Genomic DNA, 17,536 nt, shown 5'->3' on the forward strand with positions numbered 1-17,536 from the left:
TAATTCCAGGTGTTAAAGTTTGTAAATGTTTTAACTAAATGTTATGCCTCCATGACTGCTGTGGTTATATCTCTAATGTGCAATAAAAAAATTTACTTTGGATTGAAAGTCAAAAGTTAATACCAAAAGAACTAATTGAAAACAGAGAAAGATAATAGTACCTGCAGCCTAACCAAACTACCCATTGCTAGTTCTTCCTCTCCACAAAAAATGGTCACACATCTGGCTTATATTTTTTCTTACTCTGTAATTGTTATTTAAAGAATATAGAGCTCCAAGTATAAGCTGCCTGACATTAGTTTCTATTAAGATCCAGACACTGTGTCCCTGTCTGTGTAAGAAGTCCTCAGTAAAATCCCAAATTGTTTTGTAATTCTAATGTTTGCTGCTTCAACTGCTCAACTGCTTCAGCATCCAGAAACAATTTCTACAACAGCATCAAGACATCTGCTTGTGAGAATCTGCTATGAACGATGCAAGAGAATGAAAATTAGAGTTTCCATTTCTCGTTATCTAAATCTTGATGGAAGTCTATGCTCACTGATCTAACCTGATATGGAGAACAAATGCACATCCTGGCCCCAGTGGGTCAAGGTAAAACTGCCCCTGGTGATAAGGCTGAAAATTTCCAGCATCAATTTCCAACATACGATAGAACGTCCTCTACCAGCTGTAAATAATATCTGAGAATTTCTATGGTGGGTGATACTAGATGTTAATGAACTAATATTTTTTCAGTAAGACAGAGGAACAGTAAAAGTATCTGCACTAGTAATACATTTCATTTATACTTAAGAATTAATCAAAGGAAAAATTATATGGCAGGCAGAATAGGTCTCTTTTTTTATACCAAAACAATGATGTCTGTATTTCCCATGTCTTACTCCTTCCCCTCAACATAAGAACAAAGTTTATGGTGACTCTCAAAAATTGTGGGGATCTTACACTCTGTTCACCTCCATCAGCATAGTCCTTACCCTTCTGTCAGTCAGAAGATTAACAGAAGGCATTTCAGACTGCCAAATAAAGGATGCCCAAACACCATCCATAAGAAAAGAACCAGCATTTCTTATGAGCCTGATTTCCATCCATCAGCTCCTTAACAGACACTTGGTCTCAGAGATCACCTTTCTATTCAGGTCAATATCCCATATGCAAACAGTGTGGAATTTCATCCTTCCAGATAAAGCAGCACATTCTTTATCAAAGACTTACTCTCCCTGGTGTATATTTCATTGCTGAAAGAAGAACAAAATTGACAGAATTCCTGATCTGAGTGAGCTAATACATTTTTGTTTAAACACATGTACTATGTGTGTTTTCCAATCTAAAGTGTTACTGGTGAGTATAAACTTTGAACGGACTGCAATATTTTTATAGATAAATAATAATTTGAAAATATTCAAATGGTTGCTGAGTACTTTACAGCCTTCCAATGTTAATCTAAGTCCAATATTGAAGCTTTAGAGAGCAAAATTTACACTCTCATTCATATTTCTATGGCTTTGTAGCAGTTCTCAAACTAGTTTAGTGGATTATGCTGTCATTACCAAAACTGACATTATAGAAAAGCTACTAATACGTATGTCCAAATTTGCTGATGTTCTGGACAGAAAGCCACAGGTGCTGCAAGTTGGGCATCCAACAGCTGCACTACTTCTGATACAATCAGAAGAGTGGAAAATTATAACATGCAGAGATATAAGACAAAATTTGAAATCACATTCAATTTCAATTTAACTCTTTTAATTATTAATTTGTTGGGGGGGGGTTCCGCTTCACTGACAGTGAAGCTTGTGGCTAATTGATTTCCATGTCTGTGCTTTAAGCACTTGTATCCTCTCACAGGTCTTCTGTCATGTGTGTCAGCCCAGTGCAGGTGTCTAATGGCTATTTCCGCATGAGCAGGTAGCATGGATCAATAGCAGAAGCAAAAAGTTGATACTATCCACACTGTTCAAAGTTTCTCTTTGGAACAGCTCCATTGCACAGATGGATTCCCATTTTTATCTGAAAAGCAATTGATTCCTCAAGCATCCCTTCTAGTTTAGTATCAGCTGTACTTCAGCTGATGAGATTACTCTATTTCACAAGCAAGCCCACAGCAAGTGGGGACAATGAGGAAATTAATTTCCATGTCTTGCAGCAGCTGGGATTTTGTCCCACAAATTATGTCAGATCATGAAATGTACTTATATTTGGGGAATTAAATTAAGATTTGAGGGTGAGATTCAGTGCCAGGTTGAGATCCAAAGTGTGGAGATCTCCAATGTGGCTTAGACATCTGCACTTTTTTACCTTTTGTAGAGGTTCAACTGACTGCTGACAAGATCCATGAATTAACATGTAAATAGAAATTCATCTCATGTGCAGTTTTAATTTTACAAACAGCCTCGAGAACAAAAGGTTTTTCTTTCCTCCCTGGTCATCCTGCTGATCTTTCCGAATGTCAGCTTGATTACAATTAATTTTTCTGAATACTGATGATCAAAATTGTCCTTATTATATTTCCTCAGCACTTCATCTATTAATACTTCCATAAAGAGATGCAGGTTGGTGTCTGACATATTCTAGGGTTGCATTTTCCTTTACTGCATGGTCCTCTTAGTTCAGAGTCACAACTACTGCTTTTCTACAATTCTGCTGCTCAGCTGCTGTCTCAAAGAAGCATTTATTTAATCAAATTTTTAGCAATGTTTTTGAACCCTGGTAACTTTGAAAAATAATACCAGAGTATAAAAACCAACTTTTCTCTCAAAAAAAAAAGTCTTTTCTTCAACTGGTTTCTTAACAATCCTAATTTTTGTATTAAATGTATTTAACCAATCATGGGAATTTCAGCAATGAAAATCGTGCTTGAAATCCATGGAAGATTAAATCTGCATTAATTTTCTCTAGAAAATATTTCTTCTTATGAAATATTATAATAATTTAATCTCTTTCAGTGTACTTAAGTTATCCCATGTTCAGTTTTATCTCAAGTCCATTTGCTGTTATATCTTAATTCCTTTTTCCTAGCAATTACTGCTAAAATCTCTGTTGCAGTTGATCTCAAGACAACACATTTTTTGACATCAAGACATTAACTCTCATCTCCTTTTCTTTATGTTATTAGACAGATGAAAACTCTTTTCTGCATGGATACCGATTTTGTGCCACTTTTTTTTCAGAAACCTTTTATGGACAACATCCATCCCCTTTAGGTGATGACAAGGATTTTTCTTATACTTAAATATGATAATTTCCAAACTCTCACCTTGATCTCTCAACCATCTTTTCTCTATTTGTTAATCTATCATCATCCGTCCCTCAGTTTCTAGTCAGTTAATCATTTAGGGTTGCTTCTTTTCCTGAATTATCATTAATTCAACCCCATCCCCATTTGCCTCTCTTTGCTACCCTTCTGTTTATGAAGTAAAAAAAACTTTTTGCTATGAAACTTTTTTTGTTAAAATATGTAGACATGCCATGCAGGTGGTCTCTCTGTGACTGAGAGATATTGGCAGGAAAGGAGGAGAAGTCTATGTTCCTGCTGTGTGCAGCAAGTATTGTATGCATAAATAAAGCATTTCATTTTCCATCATAACCAGGCCTCTGGCTTTTTTCCCAAACACACAAAAAAAAAAAAAAAAAAAAAAAAAAAAAAAAAAAAAAAAAGGAGGACAGATGGGTGCTAGGCAACTTAAAGAAAATATTAATTTCTGAGCCAAATAATTCACCAACGAATGTGTTTGCGATGCCTTGTAATTCCTTTGATTGAATGGTTACTCTTTCCCTCATGGATAACAGGATCTTTTAACTACATAGAAATATAGTTGACAATATCCATAAGATTCATTAGATAATCTTCCATACACATCTAGATTTCTTTTCCTACAAGGTCAGAATTCAAAAATTTTATATCAGGGCTTAAACTGTGTATAAGCTTCTATAATTTGCAAACATTATAGGAATATCCTTTTTTTCTCTTCCTGTCAGTATATTGATGAGAACTATCACTGTTCTGCAAAGACTATTGCCATACAAATGATGTCATCAGAGCATTGAAAACTGAGCATGTTGATAGAATTTTTTTTTAAATTACACTGAGAGAAAATGAAGGAAGTTTGCATCCCTGTCAGTTTCTAAAGCAGTGCTTCTTCAAAGGTGTGACATACAGTAACAAAGTTTCAAGCCTTCTTATTTGTTGGAAAAAAATCCAAACCATCAAAACTCTAATACAGTCATTTGCTTAGTATAATAATGTTTTCTATAAAATTACTTTTACACAAATAATGTGACAAAAATACTGGTGTATATATTTTTAGAGTAGGATGGGAGATGCATCCTGAGGTTGTACTGGGGAGCCCCAGAGTTGGCATGTCCTTCCTCTGCCCCATTCACTTTTGAAGCTATTATTTTCTTGTGCTGTCTGCTGACAGCAGTGAGTGGTTTCACATCTGAAATGAACAGAAGCACATTTTTCACTGGAATGAAATTCTGTTTCCTCCACCGTAATGTTTATGAACCTCGGATAATAAACCACCATTTCTCACAGAGTTAGAAAATAGGGGATATTATTGGAAGGAAGGAAGGATGGAAGGAAGGAAGGAAGGAAGGAAGGAAGGAAGGAATTGAATTTTAAGCCTATGTAAATCACTCCTAGCATAAATCAAAGGTAACAGCTGTGTAGTTTAACTCATACAGCCTATAAATGTGATTCCGTCCCTCTTTTGCTGCTGAAGAGCCCAGTCAGTCCTGTCAAAAATGCCCTACTCCTGATTAAATACTTCTCAAGAGTAAAACACAACATTGTACCCTCCATGATTTCTAATCATAGACTCCTCAGAGGATTCCCAGCAGGAGTGTCAGTCTACACTCTATCATCCAGAAAGTCCTCTTTGGACAAGTATATTTAAAAACCCAGCCATCCCTGGGGAAGAGCCACCCACCCACCTTATTTAGATTCTCTAACACACAGAGGTCTTTAGTTTTCAAATACAGGAGAAGGAATCATCCCATGTCCTACCCCACTTCTGTGGGATACCTGAAAGCATTTGCTGAGGATTATCTGCTTCCAGTGTCTGTGCTCCCAGTCTACATCTCCCAAGACTTTTGAGAGAGCTGTAACCACTATCTAACCTGGGAAAGGATACACAACACCTGCAAGCAGGGATTGGATTAAATACCGTCTAAGAGTTGTCATATTGCTTTTAGGCTCCTAGTTCCCTGTCAGAAAAAGAGCCATGATTATTTACTGCTCTTCCAGACTGCAACTCTAAGATAGAATAAATTCAGGGTCTTTGTCATTTTAGAAGAGCAAAAAGAGTGTGGATTTACAGGATGCTTCATGGACTTTATGATTAATATTGTGCAAGCAAAAGCAAAATTTGAAACTCCTAAATGTGAGCAGCTGAACATTTCTCATGAATATGCTTTAATGGGGTGACTTACCAAGAGGTAAGTGGAGCTGCAATTATAGACTCAGGAAAAAATACAAAAACCCATCTACAAAAAGCAAAGAGTATTTAAGTCCCTTTTCTACACTGTGCTGCGATGCCATAAATCCCATTTTGACCAGATACAATCAATTTTATAAGGCTTTTTCCTTGTCTTTTGAATTTTTCTTCCATTCTTCTCAGATATGATTTCTAAGGTCTTTTTTTTTTCTAGATGGAATAGCCTGTGCTTGATATTGAAATGTGATTTGACAATAATATAGTGGTGAAACTTTGAAGACAAATTATGAAGGATTACCTTTTTTACAGTTCTACAAAAGCTTCATTACAATTCACCCTTAATAAGTGTCAAAGGATACTAATCCACTGATGCTTCCATGAAAATTTTGAATTAAGGAAGGACTAGTAAAATGGATTTATTAAAATTTTTTGAAACAGTAGAAAATTCAATTATCATCTTCATCATCACTTGCTACAGAGGCAGCAGTCCTTAATCCTATTTATTATCTCTGAAAGATATCATCATGGAATTTGGCTGGTAGGATGGGAGAGATATTTATATATTTATGGACTTATCCTTTCCAGGATAACTATCCTTCCACACGGGAGTCTGCGAATCCTGAACGCTTCCAAGTCTGATGAAGGGCGGTATTTATGCCAAGGTGTAAATGTGTTTGGATCTGCAGAAATCATTGCATCAGTGTCTGTTAAAGGTATGAAAAAATGCTTTATTGTAATGATGATTTATTTTGACTAATATTTAAATATTACTTAGAATCCCCAGCCAACCATAAAACAACATTCTCCAGGCAGAATAAAAAAGCATTTCCAACAAGATAAGGGGACTAAACTCCATCTGGTCAAACATCAAATCAGATTGCAAACTCCAGCTGTTTAATTGTGGATGTGTCATAAGAATTAGAATGTATATTAAATTTAATATAAATATTAAATTATATATGTAAATTATATAAATAATTCTATAAGTAAAGGAGTAAATATCCCTTCTGACATATTTTATCTTTGGGAACTCACCCCTAACGTTTTCTTCGTGAGAAGAAACCTTTAAATTAAAGTAATAATTGTACCGATATAAAACTCAGAGAAAGGTAGTACCTTAGAAGATTAATAGTAATAATAAAACCACTGAGTAACAATCTATTTCTGAACATTTTTTTTTTTTTTCATTTTTCAGCTGAATTAATGGATTTTCTTTGCAGGTGTTCAAGCATTTTGACTTCATTTTTCAAGCTTCTTCCTGTATTTAGTAATCCAGGAAACATTCTTTATTATTTTATGTGACAAAACTGAAATTTTCATGCAATCACAAGATTCCAGGTGCTGCAGCCTTAAAAAAATGGCTTTTCCTGAAACTAATAAAGTTAATTAATTAATCCATGTCAGATGTCCCATAGATTGCTGTTTAGGATACTGCCTTATTGACTCCATGAAACTGTCTGTACTTTCTGATCCCCAGTATCATGTATTATGAATATCCTAGTGTGTATTATGAATATCTTTCAGTATTTGGCTGTCTGCAATTCATACTAACAACAAATGTTAGCTCTGAGTAGACTCAGCATCAGTCAATCCTATTATTTTGGTCTGGCACTATAAGTTAATTCCCATCTTAATGTTCCTAACACTTCTCTGTTTCCAGAACCCACAAGAATAGAGCTGACTCCCAAGAAGATTGAATTAACGGTTGGAGAGAGCATCGTCCTCAGCTGCAAAGCCCTTCATGACAGCACAATGGATGTCACCTTCTACTGGACGCTCAATGGGCAGCCCATTGACTTTGAGAAAGAAGGTGGACACTTTGAAAGCATCAAGGCAGTAAGTGACCATGCATTTGTCATCTCTGTGCTGGGAAGTGATAGAAATTTGCATGCTTTTGTATGTTTCCCATTTACCAAATTTTGACCAAACTGAGAGATAACTGATTTCAGTAACACTGGAAAGAAATGTTAGATAGAGGAGGTGCAAACTGCAGATCACTAGAATTACTCCAAGTAGTATTCTTCAAGAAGATATTAAATTTAACCTTATATATCCTATTATTAGGCATGCATCAGATAATCTTTGTGAGAGAACAGAAAGGAGTTTTCATTAAATCCTACTTGCATTCTTCTGCTGATTTTAATATAGAAAGGATGCTGCTATAAGCATTGACGTCTCTCTCACAGATAACATGGCTGTTGAAATGCCCTCACCTCCCAATGCTTTACTTGCCTAGAAAATATTTTAATATCTGAATAGCAAGGGCTATATTTACTAACTTCCCTGCATGAGGTACTTCCTAACTGTGTAACCATTATTTAAGTCAATATGAATCATAGGACAAAAATATGCATACCAACTTAAAATATTGCTACTTGAGTCAAAAAGAGTTTCATATGATCAAACGGTATGATAAAGAATTACAAACCTGTCTCATGTAAAATGATTTGAACATTTCTTAGTAGAAATAAGTCTTTTAATGTGAACAAGCTTGGAAATGGAATCTGCAGTAATTTAACTGAATCTTCCAACTAATGAAATGTAAATCAAATGTCCATGCTATGTTAACAGAGAAAAATTAAGTTCATAGAGGTCAGGAAATTTTAAAACTTAATGTATCTCATTTGAGTACAATGTAGCAAAGTTAACTTTGCATTAAAAATCTTGTCAGCTGCCATCAATTTATTCTTCTGCTTGCCTATGTGGAAACCATACTCTTTATGGAAGTCATATCCTCTTGGTGGGGGTTCATGTTTTTAAAATTTGAGTTTACTTCAATAAACCTTTTAATTGAACAACATTAGCTAGGTATATTTTAGTGGGAATATTCTTAGCATAGTTATCTTCATCTGAGGAATATAACACTCAAAACTGCACTGTTTATGTAAGAAGGAAAATTTTCACTCCTCTTTAACTTCAAGACCATTCTTTGATTCAAGAAAAAAAACCCTATGATTACAATTTAACTTCAAGTGATTCCCAAAAAATTGAAATCTAAAACATGCTACATTATTCTTTCCTTGTATTCCAGCATCTCTGTTCAAGGGAAATTTTTAATCACTGGGTAAAATCCACAGGCTAAGAAATTTTCAAAGTAATTTCATACCTCATGTCAAAATAAAGCTAATTTAATATAATTTTCCATATGAAAAAATAGGCTTTTGTAGATATCTCTCAAGAATTCTTCATTAATTTCATTTCTACAAGACAAAACCCTCAAATTGATAGGAATAAGGCTTATTCAAACCAATCAAAGACAACACCCTATTTTCAGACAAATGTTCATGCAAATCTCACTGAAATTACTGATTGCTTTAACTGTCCTGACGTGATTAAAATTTGGCCAAAACTTGATATATTTAACCAGCTATTTGAGTTTATGACCTCCTCCTAACTGTGCTGCTAGAGTGTTACTGCTACTTTACAAAGTGAAAATAGTGCTACTTACAGAATTACAGAATATGCTGCTTTGGAAGGGACACACAAGGATCATCAAGTCCAGCTCCTGGCCCTGCACAGGACACCCCAGGAGTCACACTGTGTGCCTGAGAGTGTTGTTCCATCACTTCTTGAACTCTGTCAGGCTCTGACACAACTTCAAGCCAAAGCCTTGGGTCTTGTCACTGATCACAAATGTGAAGAGGTCTGCACCTACCCTTTTGCTTCCCCTAATAAGGAAGTAGATGGCATCAAGGTCTCACCTCAGTCTCCTCCAGGCTGAAATCTCTCATAAATAGTGGTTAAAATATCTTGATTTTTGCATTGTCCTGAAATGAAGCTGGATCAGTTGAGAGATGCAAGTCTTGAAAGTGGTAATAAAAATTCTGGTAATACAGGAATTTTTTGTGTGTTTTGACACAATTCCCATGCCTACTCATTTGTGTAATGTTGTCAATTGTCTGTCACTATAATTTCTGTTAACTACATGAGAATGAGAAATTAATCAAAAAGTTAAAAATGTATTTGTTTACTTCACTAAAATCTAAAGCATGACCAGGTACCAGGGACAAAGGAAGATAAAACTCCTTTTTACTGTCATGTAATCTCTTTTATCTTATCCAGTTTCAAAGCTGAGATAACAATGAGTTAAAGCCATAGCTTTATGAATGGAGAAAAGAGGAACTTGAAGTCTGATAGAGTTCTATTGATATCCCTTATATTGCTCTTCTGAATGAAACACTTCAAAATTGCATGAGTTGGTCCTGAACAAAATGCTTTTTAATGAAGTACATTTAAGAAAAATATCTTTTGTGTGCATGAAGTCCCAGAATTAGATGTCCATTTTTTGTCCATACACTGATACTTCACCAGATAAAAATATTTTCAGACTTGCCTGCATTTTGCTTATTCGTTTTAAAGGCTGACAAATTAAATATTATTTAAATGGCTTTTGCTAATAGTAAAACCTTTGTAAACTTTTCATCACTGGTTGCAGTGCTCATGGTTTCACTGTGGCAGACCCAAGTGTTAAGTACGATGAGTATCTTGATGCTTCATGCAATGTTATAAAAGCAATCACCAAAGTAACATCTATTTGGGCTGTAGATAACTTTTCACTTACTAGAATTTCATGATCCCTAGGAATTACAATTAAAAAGAAAGTCTTCTCTTAGCAATAAATATATTACTATTTTTTGTTTTGAAATTATACCAGTAGCTTTTGTACCAAAAAAAAAGCTGTAATAATTTTTCATATTGAGAAGTAATTTTTCATAAAAAATGAAGGTATTTTTGGTGTTCTTTACTGAGCTATCAATGATTTAGTACCCATACTAATTTAGGTACTTCAAGGATTTGCCTGGCAAAAAGATAAGTGTGATAAGGATGTCGACTCGTGCATTAAGTGAATATTAAGGAAAATGGACCGGCTGATTTCCATTGGAATGATGACTGCAGATAGAATTCTAGGAAAAGAAAACATCCCAAGTGATGTATCTTTGTAACTTTACAGAACATTTGGTAGAAGAACAATAATATCAAGGGTTATATAAAACCATAATCCTCTGGCATTGGTAAAGTCGTGTTTTGTCTAGCAAAAGACTTGATAATGTTTTATGTTTACTCAGGGATAATCTGTGTAATAAAAAAAAATTTCCATGAAAGTCTGAATTTCCAAAATTTTTTTGTAGCAACACAGTATGCATTGAATTCAGAAAGTATAGACTTTCTTGTTTTTATTAGGATAACTTTGATTTTCTGTCCCTTGTGCCAAATGTAGAAGTCCTAGTCAAAATTCTATTCAAAATGTTTTCTCCTAAAATCTCTACTGACCTTAATTTTCTCATAGACATATCCCTTTTTCATCTAAAAATATCTGATTTATTCAGTACATTTTCAGCCAACTGTCATAATTCCAACTCTGTGCTTGAAGACTGATACTGTGTTTATAGCAGCCAAACAAAATGATTTACTGTGGTTATCCACAGACTGGTAAGCAACAGCATTTCTCTTAATGTCCCTCACCTTGACTTTTCAGGCTCAGGAAACTGATTTTGTCTGAATATGTTCTTGGTCTTCTTTCTTAACTGAAACTGCCACCAGGGGAAGCAATAAGTACAACTTGTCATGTTGTATTTTACAATGGTTATTTGTTCACATGGAAGTGAATAGAAATCTACTGTTTTACTTCAAAAAGGACAGTAGATACACATTGCACAATTGAATTCCTGCCTAGTACTGGAGACTTCAATTTGATAACCTAGAACTTTGGACAATGCATAAATTTATACCTTTCCTTGTATTTTCAAGTCATTCCCTAATTTCTTATAGTACATTTATAATATTCAAAAAATTAAGATTAAAATTTCCTAAGCGTTTCTAAATAGGAAGAGCTAAGTTCTACACTATATGAAATCAATTTTAAGAGCAGCCTGTTAATAATAATGTCTTTCCTCTTTAGTGAATGTAAACCCAAATAAGGTTAATCAAACAGGGATTTTACCTAACATCCCGACTGCCTCCCCACATGAAGAAAACAGCAATAGTTGTCAGAAGCCTTGCAGAAGACAACAAGCTCTACGCACAGTGAATTTGTGTTCAGGGTAAAGCTGCCATATCAGCGTTGTTGCTACCAATTTGTTTCACTGTCTGTTGCAATCCATTCCTGCTGATGGAAGAGGCTGAACACAGTCATTACTGTCAACTCTAATCTCTAGATATTTCAGCCCTATGCTCATTACCAGGTTTTCCCCACTTGTCATGCTACAGCAGTTACCTATTTGAGCAATCAGGAGCAGTTTAAACAAAAAATAAAAATTAAATCTTGTATTTTGGTAATAAATAGCTATTGTAAATTTGATAATGTACTAAATAAAATAAGGATTTCTAGACTTTGAGTTCTATAACTGGTAACTACAAACCAAAATCCAAACACAAAGAAGTAATTACCACAGTGTAATACTGCATTTTACCATGTGTTTCTTCTAGGATATAAACATTAATAGTGAATGGATTGAATTTGTTTGATGCTGTGTTGGAAAGAGACACTCCAAACTTTTCCTAGAATCAAAAAAAAGTCTGTAAATTGTTGCATGCAAGTGCTTGTGGCTTTGGCTGTTAATAGAGAGTAAGGGACAGAGATGATAAGCAACATCTGATCTCGTTTAGCCTGGAGAAAAGGAAGCTGAGGAGAATCTTACTGCCCTCTTCAGCTACCTCAAAAGATCTAGTGAGGTGGGGATCAGTTCTCCAGTCCCAGGAGAGGAAATGACCAGGTTGCACCAGAGGAGATTTAGATTAGAGATTAGAAAATATTTCTTCACTGCAATTGGTCAGGCATTGGAACAGGCTGCCCAAGAAAGTGGTGAAATCACTAATCCTGGAAATGTTCAAAAGGCAAGTGGATGTGGCACTTGGGGATATGGCTTAAGGGTGAACATGGCAGTGCTGAGTTAACAGTGGGACTCAATGATTTAAGAGGTCTTTTCCAACCTTAAAAATTCTCCGAACTCTTCTATTTAATTTTATTTTAGACATGGGAGATAACAAATTTTGGAAAATGTGAGCCTCTTAACATTCCTGACCAATTTCTATTAAAAAATGATTGTACAAAGTCATGAAATACAGTCAAATAATTTTTACTGATTTGTTCCATTGTGGTATTTTGTACCTTTCCTTGTTTACAAGAAGCATTTTAAAGCAAAAAGCCTTGGGATAAAAAAAGGCATTTCATGGCAGTCCATTCTTCCCTCTGTTTACTTGGAGCTGATGGATCATTTAACTGCTTGGCACAGTGTTAATCTGGGCTATAACAGCAGAGTTGATTGTTTGAAAACTGATCAATATCAGCTCCTAAAGAAGCCTCCATTTATAGCTCTGCTGGCTATTTTACACTTGCGTCTCTGCAGCCTTTCTCCCCAGCTGCTGTGGCAGTGCTTTCCAAAACCTTCCTGGCAGTACTTCCCCATTTCAGTTCTTACACTGAACCCAATATTTTGGTTTTATTCTTGAGGCCTTGCACCTGCAATCAATTGTGTTGTTGCAGAAAAGCGTCGTGGGAAGAAGGTTTCACTGTCCTGAAACTCACCTCTACTTCTTGCCCCCTTTCTTTTTCTCTTGTTTGGTAAACCAAGACACAACATGCAGCACAGTAGAAAATGTTCACAGAAATACTTCATAAATGCTATCCAACAATGTACATACTAAGAATCTTGACAATCAATCATTGTGTAACAACTGTTCTTAATTAACATATTCCAATGAATATTAACAAGTAGGAAGTGTAAGTAGGTCCCAAAGAAATTACATAACACTAGGGGTAAAAGAAACAAAATAGCAAAACATAATCATTATTTTCATTGTCACCTACTGCTCTGGAGGGAGCCTCTAGAGGTCTTTTCTTCCTTTTTTTTTCAGGGTAATAAAATTGCAAATACAGAACATAAATTTAGCATCAGAAGTGTAGCTGGTGTCTCTGTCCTGAAGCTTGCCATTTCATATCCGATTTCTTTTCTCATTTCTTCCCATTCTCACTGCTTTTTCCATGTTTTTGTTAATCCCTTGATTTCACAAAACTACCCCAGTACATGACAGACCACCTGACAGCTGATATTCTTTTAACTTCAACTCTTTTTCTACCTTTATTCAATAAAATTAACCAAACTCATTTGCAGCAATTCAAGATGCACTTGAGACGCATTTGAAGCATTTCAAGTTTATTCACGTTCTCTCTATCCCCTCTCAACACTCCATCACTCTCTGGCATCCACTCAAAGCCACCAGTACTCACCAAAACAGCTCTTTTCATAATTCTTGCCATGTCTATGCAAGCTGTTCATAAATACTGCTACTCAAAAAGTCTGCACTCTCCCCGCATGATTCTCAAGGATTCACAAACCTAAAGACTACTTTTAACTTCTTATAGACAGGCGAAATGCAAGTTATGTTTTATCAGGTATGCCTGAGTCAATCTGCATCAGCCTGGATGCTGATATATTGCCATTATTATCCTTCCTCATACCACTGATCACAATAAAACTGATAACAATTATTTCATCTTCTTTGTTCCAAATGTGTGCTTGTATGTTCGAAAGGCAGAGCTCAGAATATAATTTTCCATTACCAATATATCAACCAAGAAATCTGCTTCTTCTCAGATTAAATATTTGCAATTTGTAATCATCACAAGCAGTAGACAGATGTAGTTGATATTTCCAAACCTGAGAATTTACATGAAATGGTACTTAAACAGAATATGGACAGAATTTGGTTTGAAGCCAATGATTCATCATAATGTACATAAAAATTGTCACCATTATTTAAAAGAATTTTATTGTATTGCTGGTCCTCACTTACTGTTGATGGTGCAAAGATAACACTGCCATAAGGTTATTCCATATAATCATTGGTTTGCTTCAGATAAACTCATCAAAAAAAAATTTACTGCCATGCATATATAGCAAAAATCAACTGTGAAATAATTTTTCAATTTAATCAAACTGAATTTCATTAACAAAGGCTATTTTGCTAAATGAAGTAATAATGTATGAGTCAGGAATTCACCTAACCTGTGTGTTACGTGTAAAAACACCGATTTATTTTAAAAGATCATTTAAATTGAAAAAGCTATCATTAACATCCCAGGTCATTCTTGTTTAGGATCAAATCTCAGTCCTTTTTACTCAACACAGTATTGTTTTATTGTTCCCAATTTAAACAGAATAGAATCTTTTTAGGCTTTTAGTACCTCCCAAGCACTCTCTTCTGTATAAAAAATACTTTGTAGGAAAGCATCCTCACCTCTCACTGTCAAGAGATTTAGATGACAGGCAGCAAACCTTGATAAACCCCTGTAGCCATAGTAAAGTGGCCCAAACTCCACTTTGGCTTTCATCATAAAAGTTTTCCTGCAAGGGCAATCAGTGTTTGCCCATTCTTTTCTTCCCATTGATTTACGCTTTTGTTGAATCACGATCATTTGTAATATTCTCATTACCCATTTTACACACATTCTTCCCAGGCAAAGAGACAGTTTTCACTGCATGTTGTCCAGGATGAGTTCACAGCCTGAATCCTCTGCACAGTTCTAGGCAGTCCTCAAGCCCTTGCAGTGCAGAATTTGAGAGCTGTGGGTCAACATGTCATCTCTACCAGCTAGCCAGTACTATGAACTTCTTTGACTTTTTGTCCCTATTTCCAAGATAAATCAGAGCTACATTCAAAGAACTGCATTAGGAGTGCAGAAGGGAAGTATGACAATTAATGTGGAAAATGAGAGCATTAGAAACAGATTAAATGAAAGCTGGGTTTGATACAATGACAAAATAATGGTATTTCATATAGATTTTCCACATATGACTCTGTAGTTTAAGCAAATGTCATAAATTATGTAATAATCAACCAAAGTGTAATTCTTTCATGGAAGTGATAGGGAGAAGGGAACAAAAGACTTACTAGATCTTAAGAAAGTGCTCTAGGGTGTAACTGTGAGCTCCATTTCAAATGCAGACAGATTAGAAATTGTGCAAAGTCTTCAGAAATGGATTAGAAATTAGAATTTTGAAAGGTCTTCAGAAGAAAATGTTGGATACACTGAATGGACCACCTTGGTTCAGAGATAAAAAATCAGCAAATGAATGGACAGATTAACAGAGAGGTTTCCTAGCAACTGGCTCAGGAAAATGAACTCACTCTCACAGGAAGAATAAGTTTAATTCTCTTCATTTGAGGGAAGAAACATATGTAAAATTTGTTTATTGCAAAGCAACTCATAACTGTTAAGATCTCGTTATTAAAATGAGGGAGATGTCTTTGCCCAAATTAAGGCGCAAATGAGACCATATGTCAAAGTCATTAGTATGGGTTTTTATTTAACAGTAAATGTGAGGGAGAAAGGGAGAGACATAAAAAGAAATAGGAAAAGAGAGTGGGAGCAGGGAAAGAAAGAGAATGACAGAGAGACCGGGAATCTGCCAGTACTGCATGGATTTTGTTGGTTCTCTTCTTCTGGTCTTCTCAGTGGTGAGGGTCCCAGTCTAGTCAAAGTGATTGTCACTGTCTTGAGTCATGAGGGATGGGAGAAACACAAAATCCACTAGGTTTATATTTACTCTGGTTTGGGTGGACATGACCAAGTACCTCTCCTGGGGCAGGGAATTTTACACTGCATTATGTAATACTTTGAATCATGGGACACTTCATCAGTCTGATGGTTTATGGCACATTCTAAGAATAATACATCATAGCTGCCTCTTATATCAGTAAAACTGAGCCAATTATGGCCCACCAGAAGGGGTGAATTCCTTCAGGCTGTGTGTGAATATCCTGCCACTTCTCTGGAAGGGAATTTCCACAGCTAGCCACTGCTATAAGGACTTTGGCATGATAAAAAATAGGACCCCAACTTGCAGGATCTGCCTCTTATCAGAGTCTTCCCCTATGTTATCCAACAGGCAGGTGTAGCTTCTGGTGATGGTGTGCATGCCTTCTATACCTGGGCAGTTAAGTAATTGATTGAGTAATTAACTAGTATCAGTCCAGGCTCCCACAACAAGCTCTTAAGATTTATGAGATGGAAAGAGAAAAAATAATCCACATGCAAGCTCCTTTCTGTGGGTATTTGAAACGGCTGAGGAAGTATTAATTCCCCAACAGAAAAGTCTCTGAAAATTGTCTCTTTTGTTTTGTTTTGTTTGGATTTTGGGAGTTTTTTGTTGGGTTTTTTTTTTTGTTTGTTTGTTTCTGCAAACCCCCCAAATATTAGGACAATGAGTGCAAAAGACAAATGCAATGATGTCATTACTGTTCAGCAAAGAATGCATGTTATATGTTCCTTGAAGCCTTTTTGAATTTGGGGAAGTATTTCCACATCAAAAGCAAATGCTAATGCATAGGTGGTACCAATTTTTGAAAAAGCAATAGCTTCAAGCAATACGTGCAACTAATGTACAGCTAATTAGATACATTGCAGACATGACTATGACCTCAGACAACATACCACACTGAAGCAGACAGAGCCATAGCTTGACATATCATTCAGCGTTGGAGCTGCCCAGAATGCCATGCTTGGGAGCATAATATGAATGGTACAATTATTTGTAGTCCTGGGGAGACACATTAGTCATGATATATAGCATTCTGAGCTCTATTATTATTTATTTGCTGCTTAATGAAGATCAACAGTGTACAGCAGATCTGTAGCTGATGCTGATCTTGAAGGTTACTCTTAGCTTTCCTGAAAATCAGTAAAAGTTTGTTGTTGAACCTATCAGTTTTGGTTTGATTTCTTTTAAGTTTTAGGTTCAGTAAAATGCAATCTACATTTCACACAGTAGAAGTTTACACTGAGATTGGCTAAGTGGATAGTATGTGATGCCACACTACAGAATATGGATTTTTCTAATAAAATGATACTTTGAAATAGCATACTTCTTGCAAAATATTCCCTGTCAAGAAAGAACATAAAATCAGTAAAATGAAAGGCAGCTTTTATAAACATACACCTAATAGCATCAAAATTTAAACCTTGACAAAAAATTTTAAATGCCACTAACTTTGGCTTTGAATAAAGTTGAGACCACAAAGTTGCTGATACACCAGGCTGTCCTAAATCACGTTAGCTCAGGTGAGAGAGACCTTCCTACATCATTTGCATTCACATC

General features: G+C 35.5%; 1 protein-coding gene across 1 annotated transcript in view; it reads left to right on the forward strand.

Moving 5' to 3' along the window:
• Positions 1-17,536, forward strand: part of CNTN5 (contactin 5) — a 269,832-nt gene that overhangs the window by 203,150 nt on the left and 49,146 nt on the right. The window contains exons 12-13 of the mRNA XM_041417056.1: positions 6,024-6,151; positions 7,099-7,274. Of these exons, the coding sequence (XP_041272990.1) occupies positions 6,024-6,151; positions 7,099-7,274 (304 nt within the window). The remainder of the gene's footprint in view (positions 1-6,023; positions 6,152-7,098; positions 7,275-17,536) is intronic.

This window comes from Onychostruthus taczanowskii, unplaced genomic scaffold, assembly GCF_017590055.1.
Source record: "Onychostruthus taczanowskii isolate IOZ18803 unplaced genomic scaffold, ASM1759005v1 scaffold54, whole genome shotgun sequence".
Classification (NCBI taxonomy): domain Eukaryota; kingdom Metazoa; phylum Chordata; class Aves; order Passeriformes; family Passeridae; genus Onychostruthus; species Onychostruthus taczanowskii.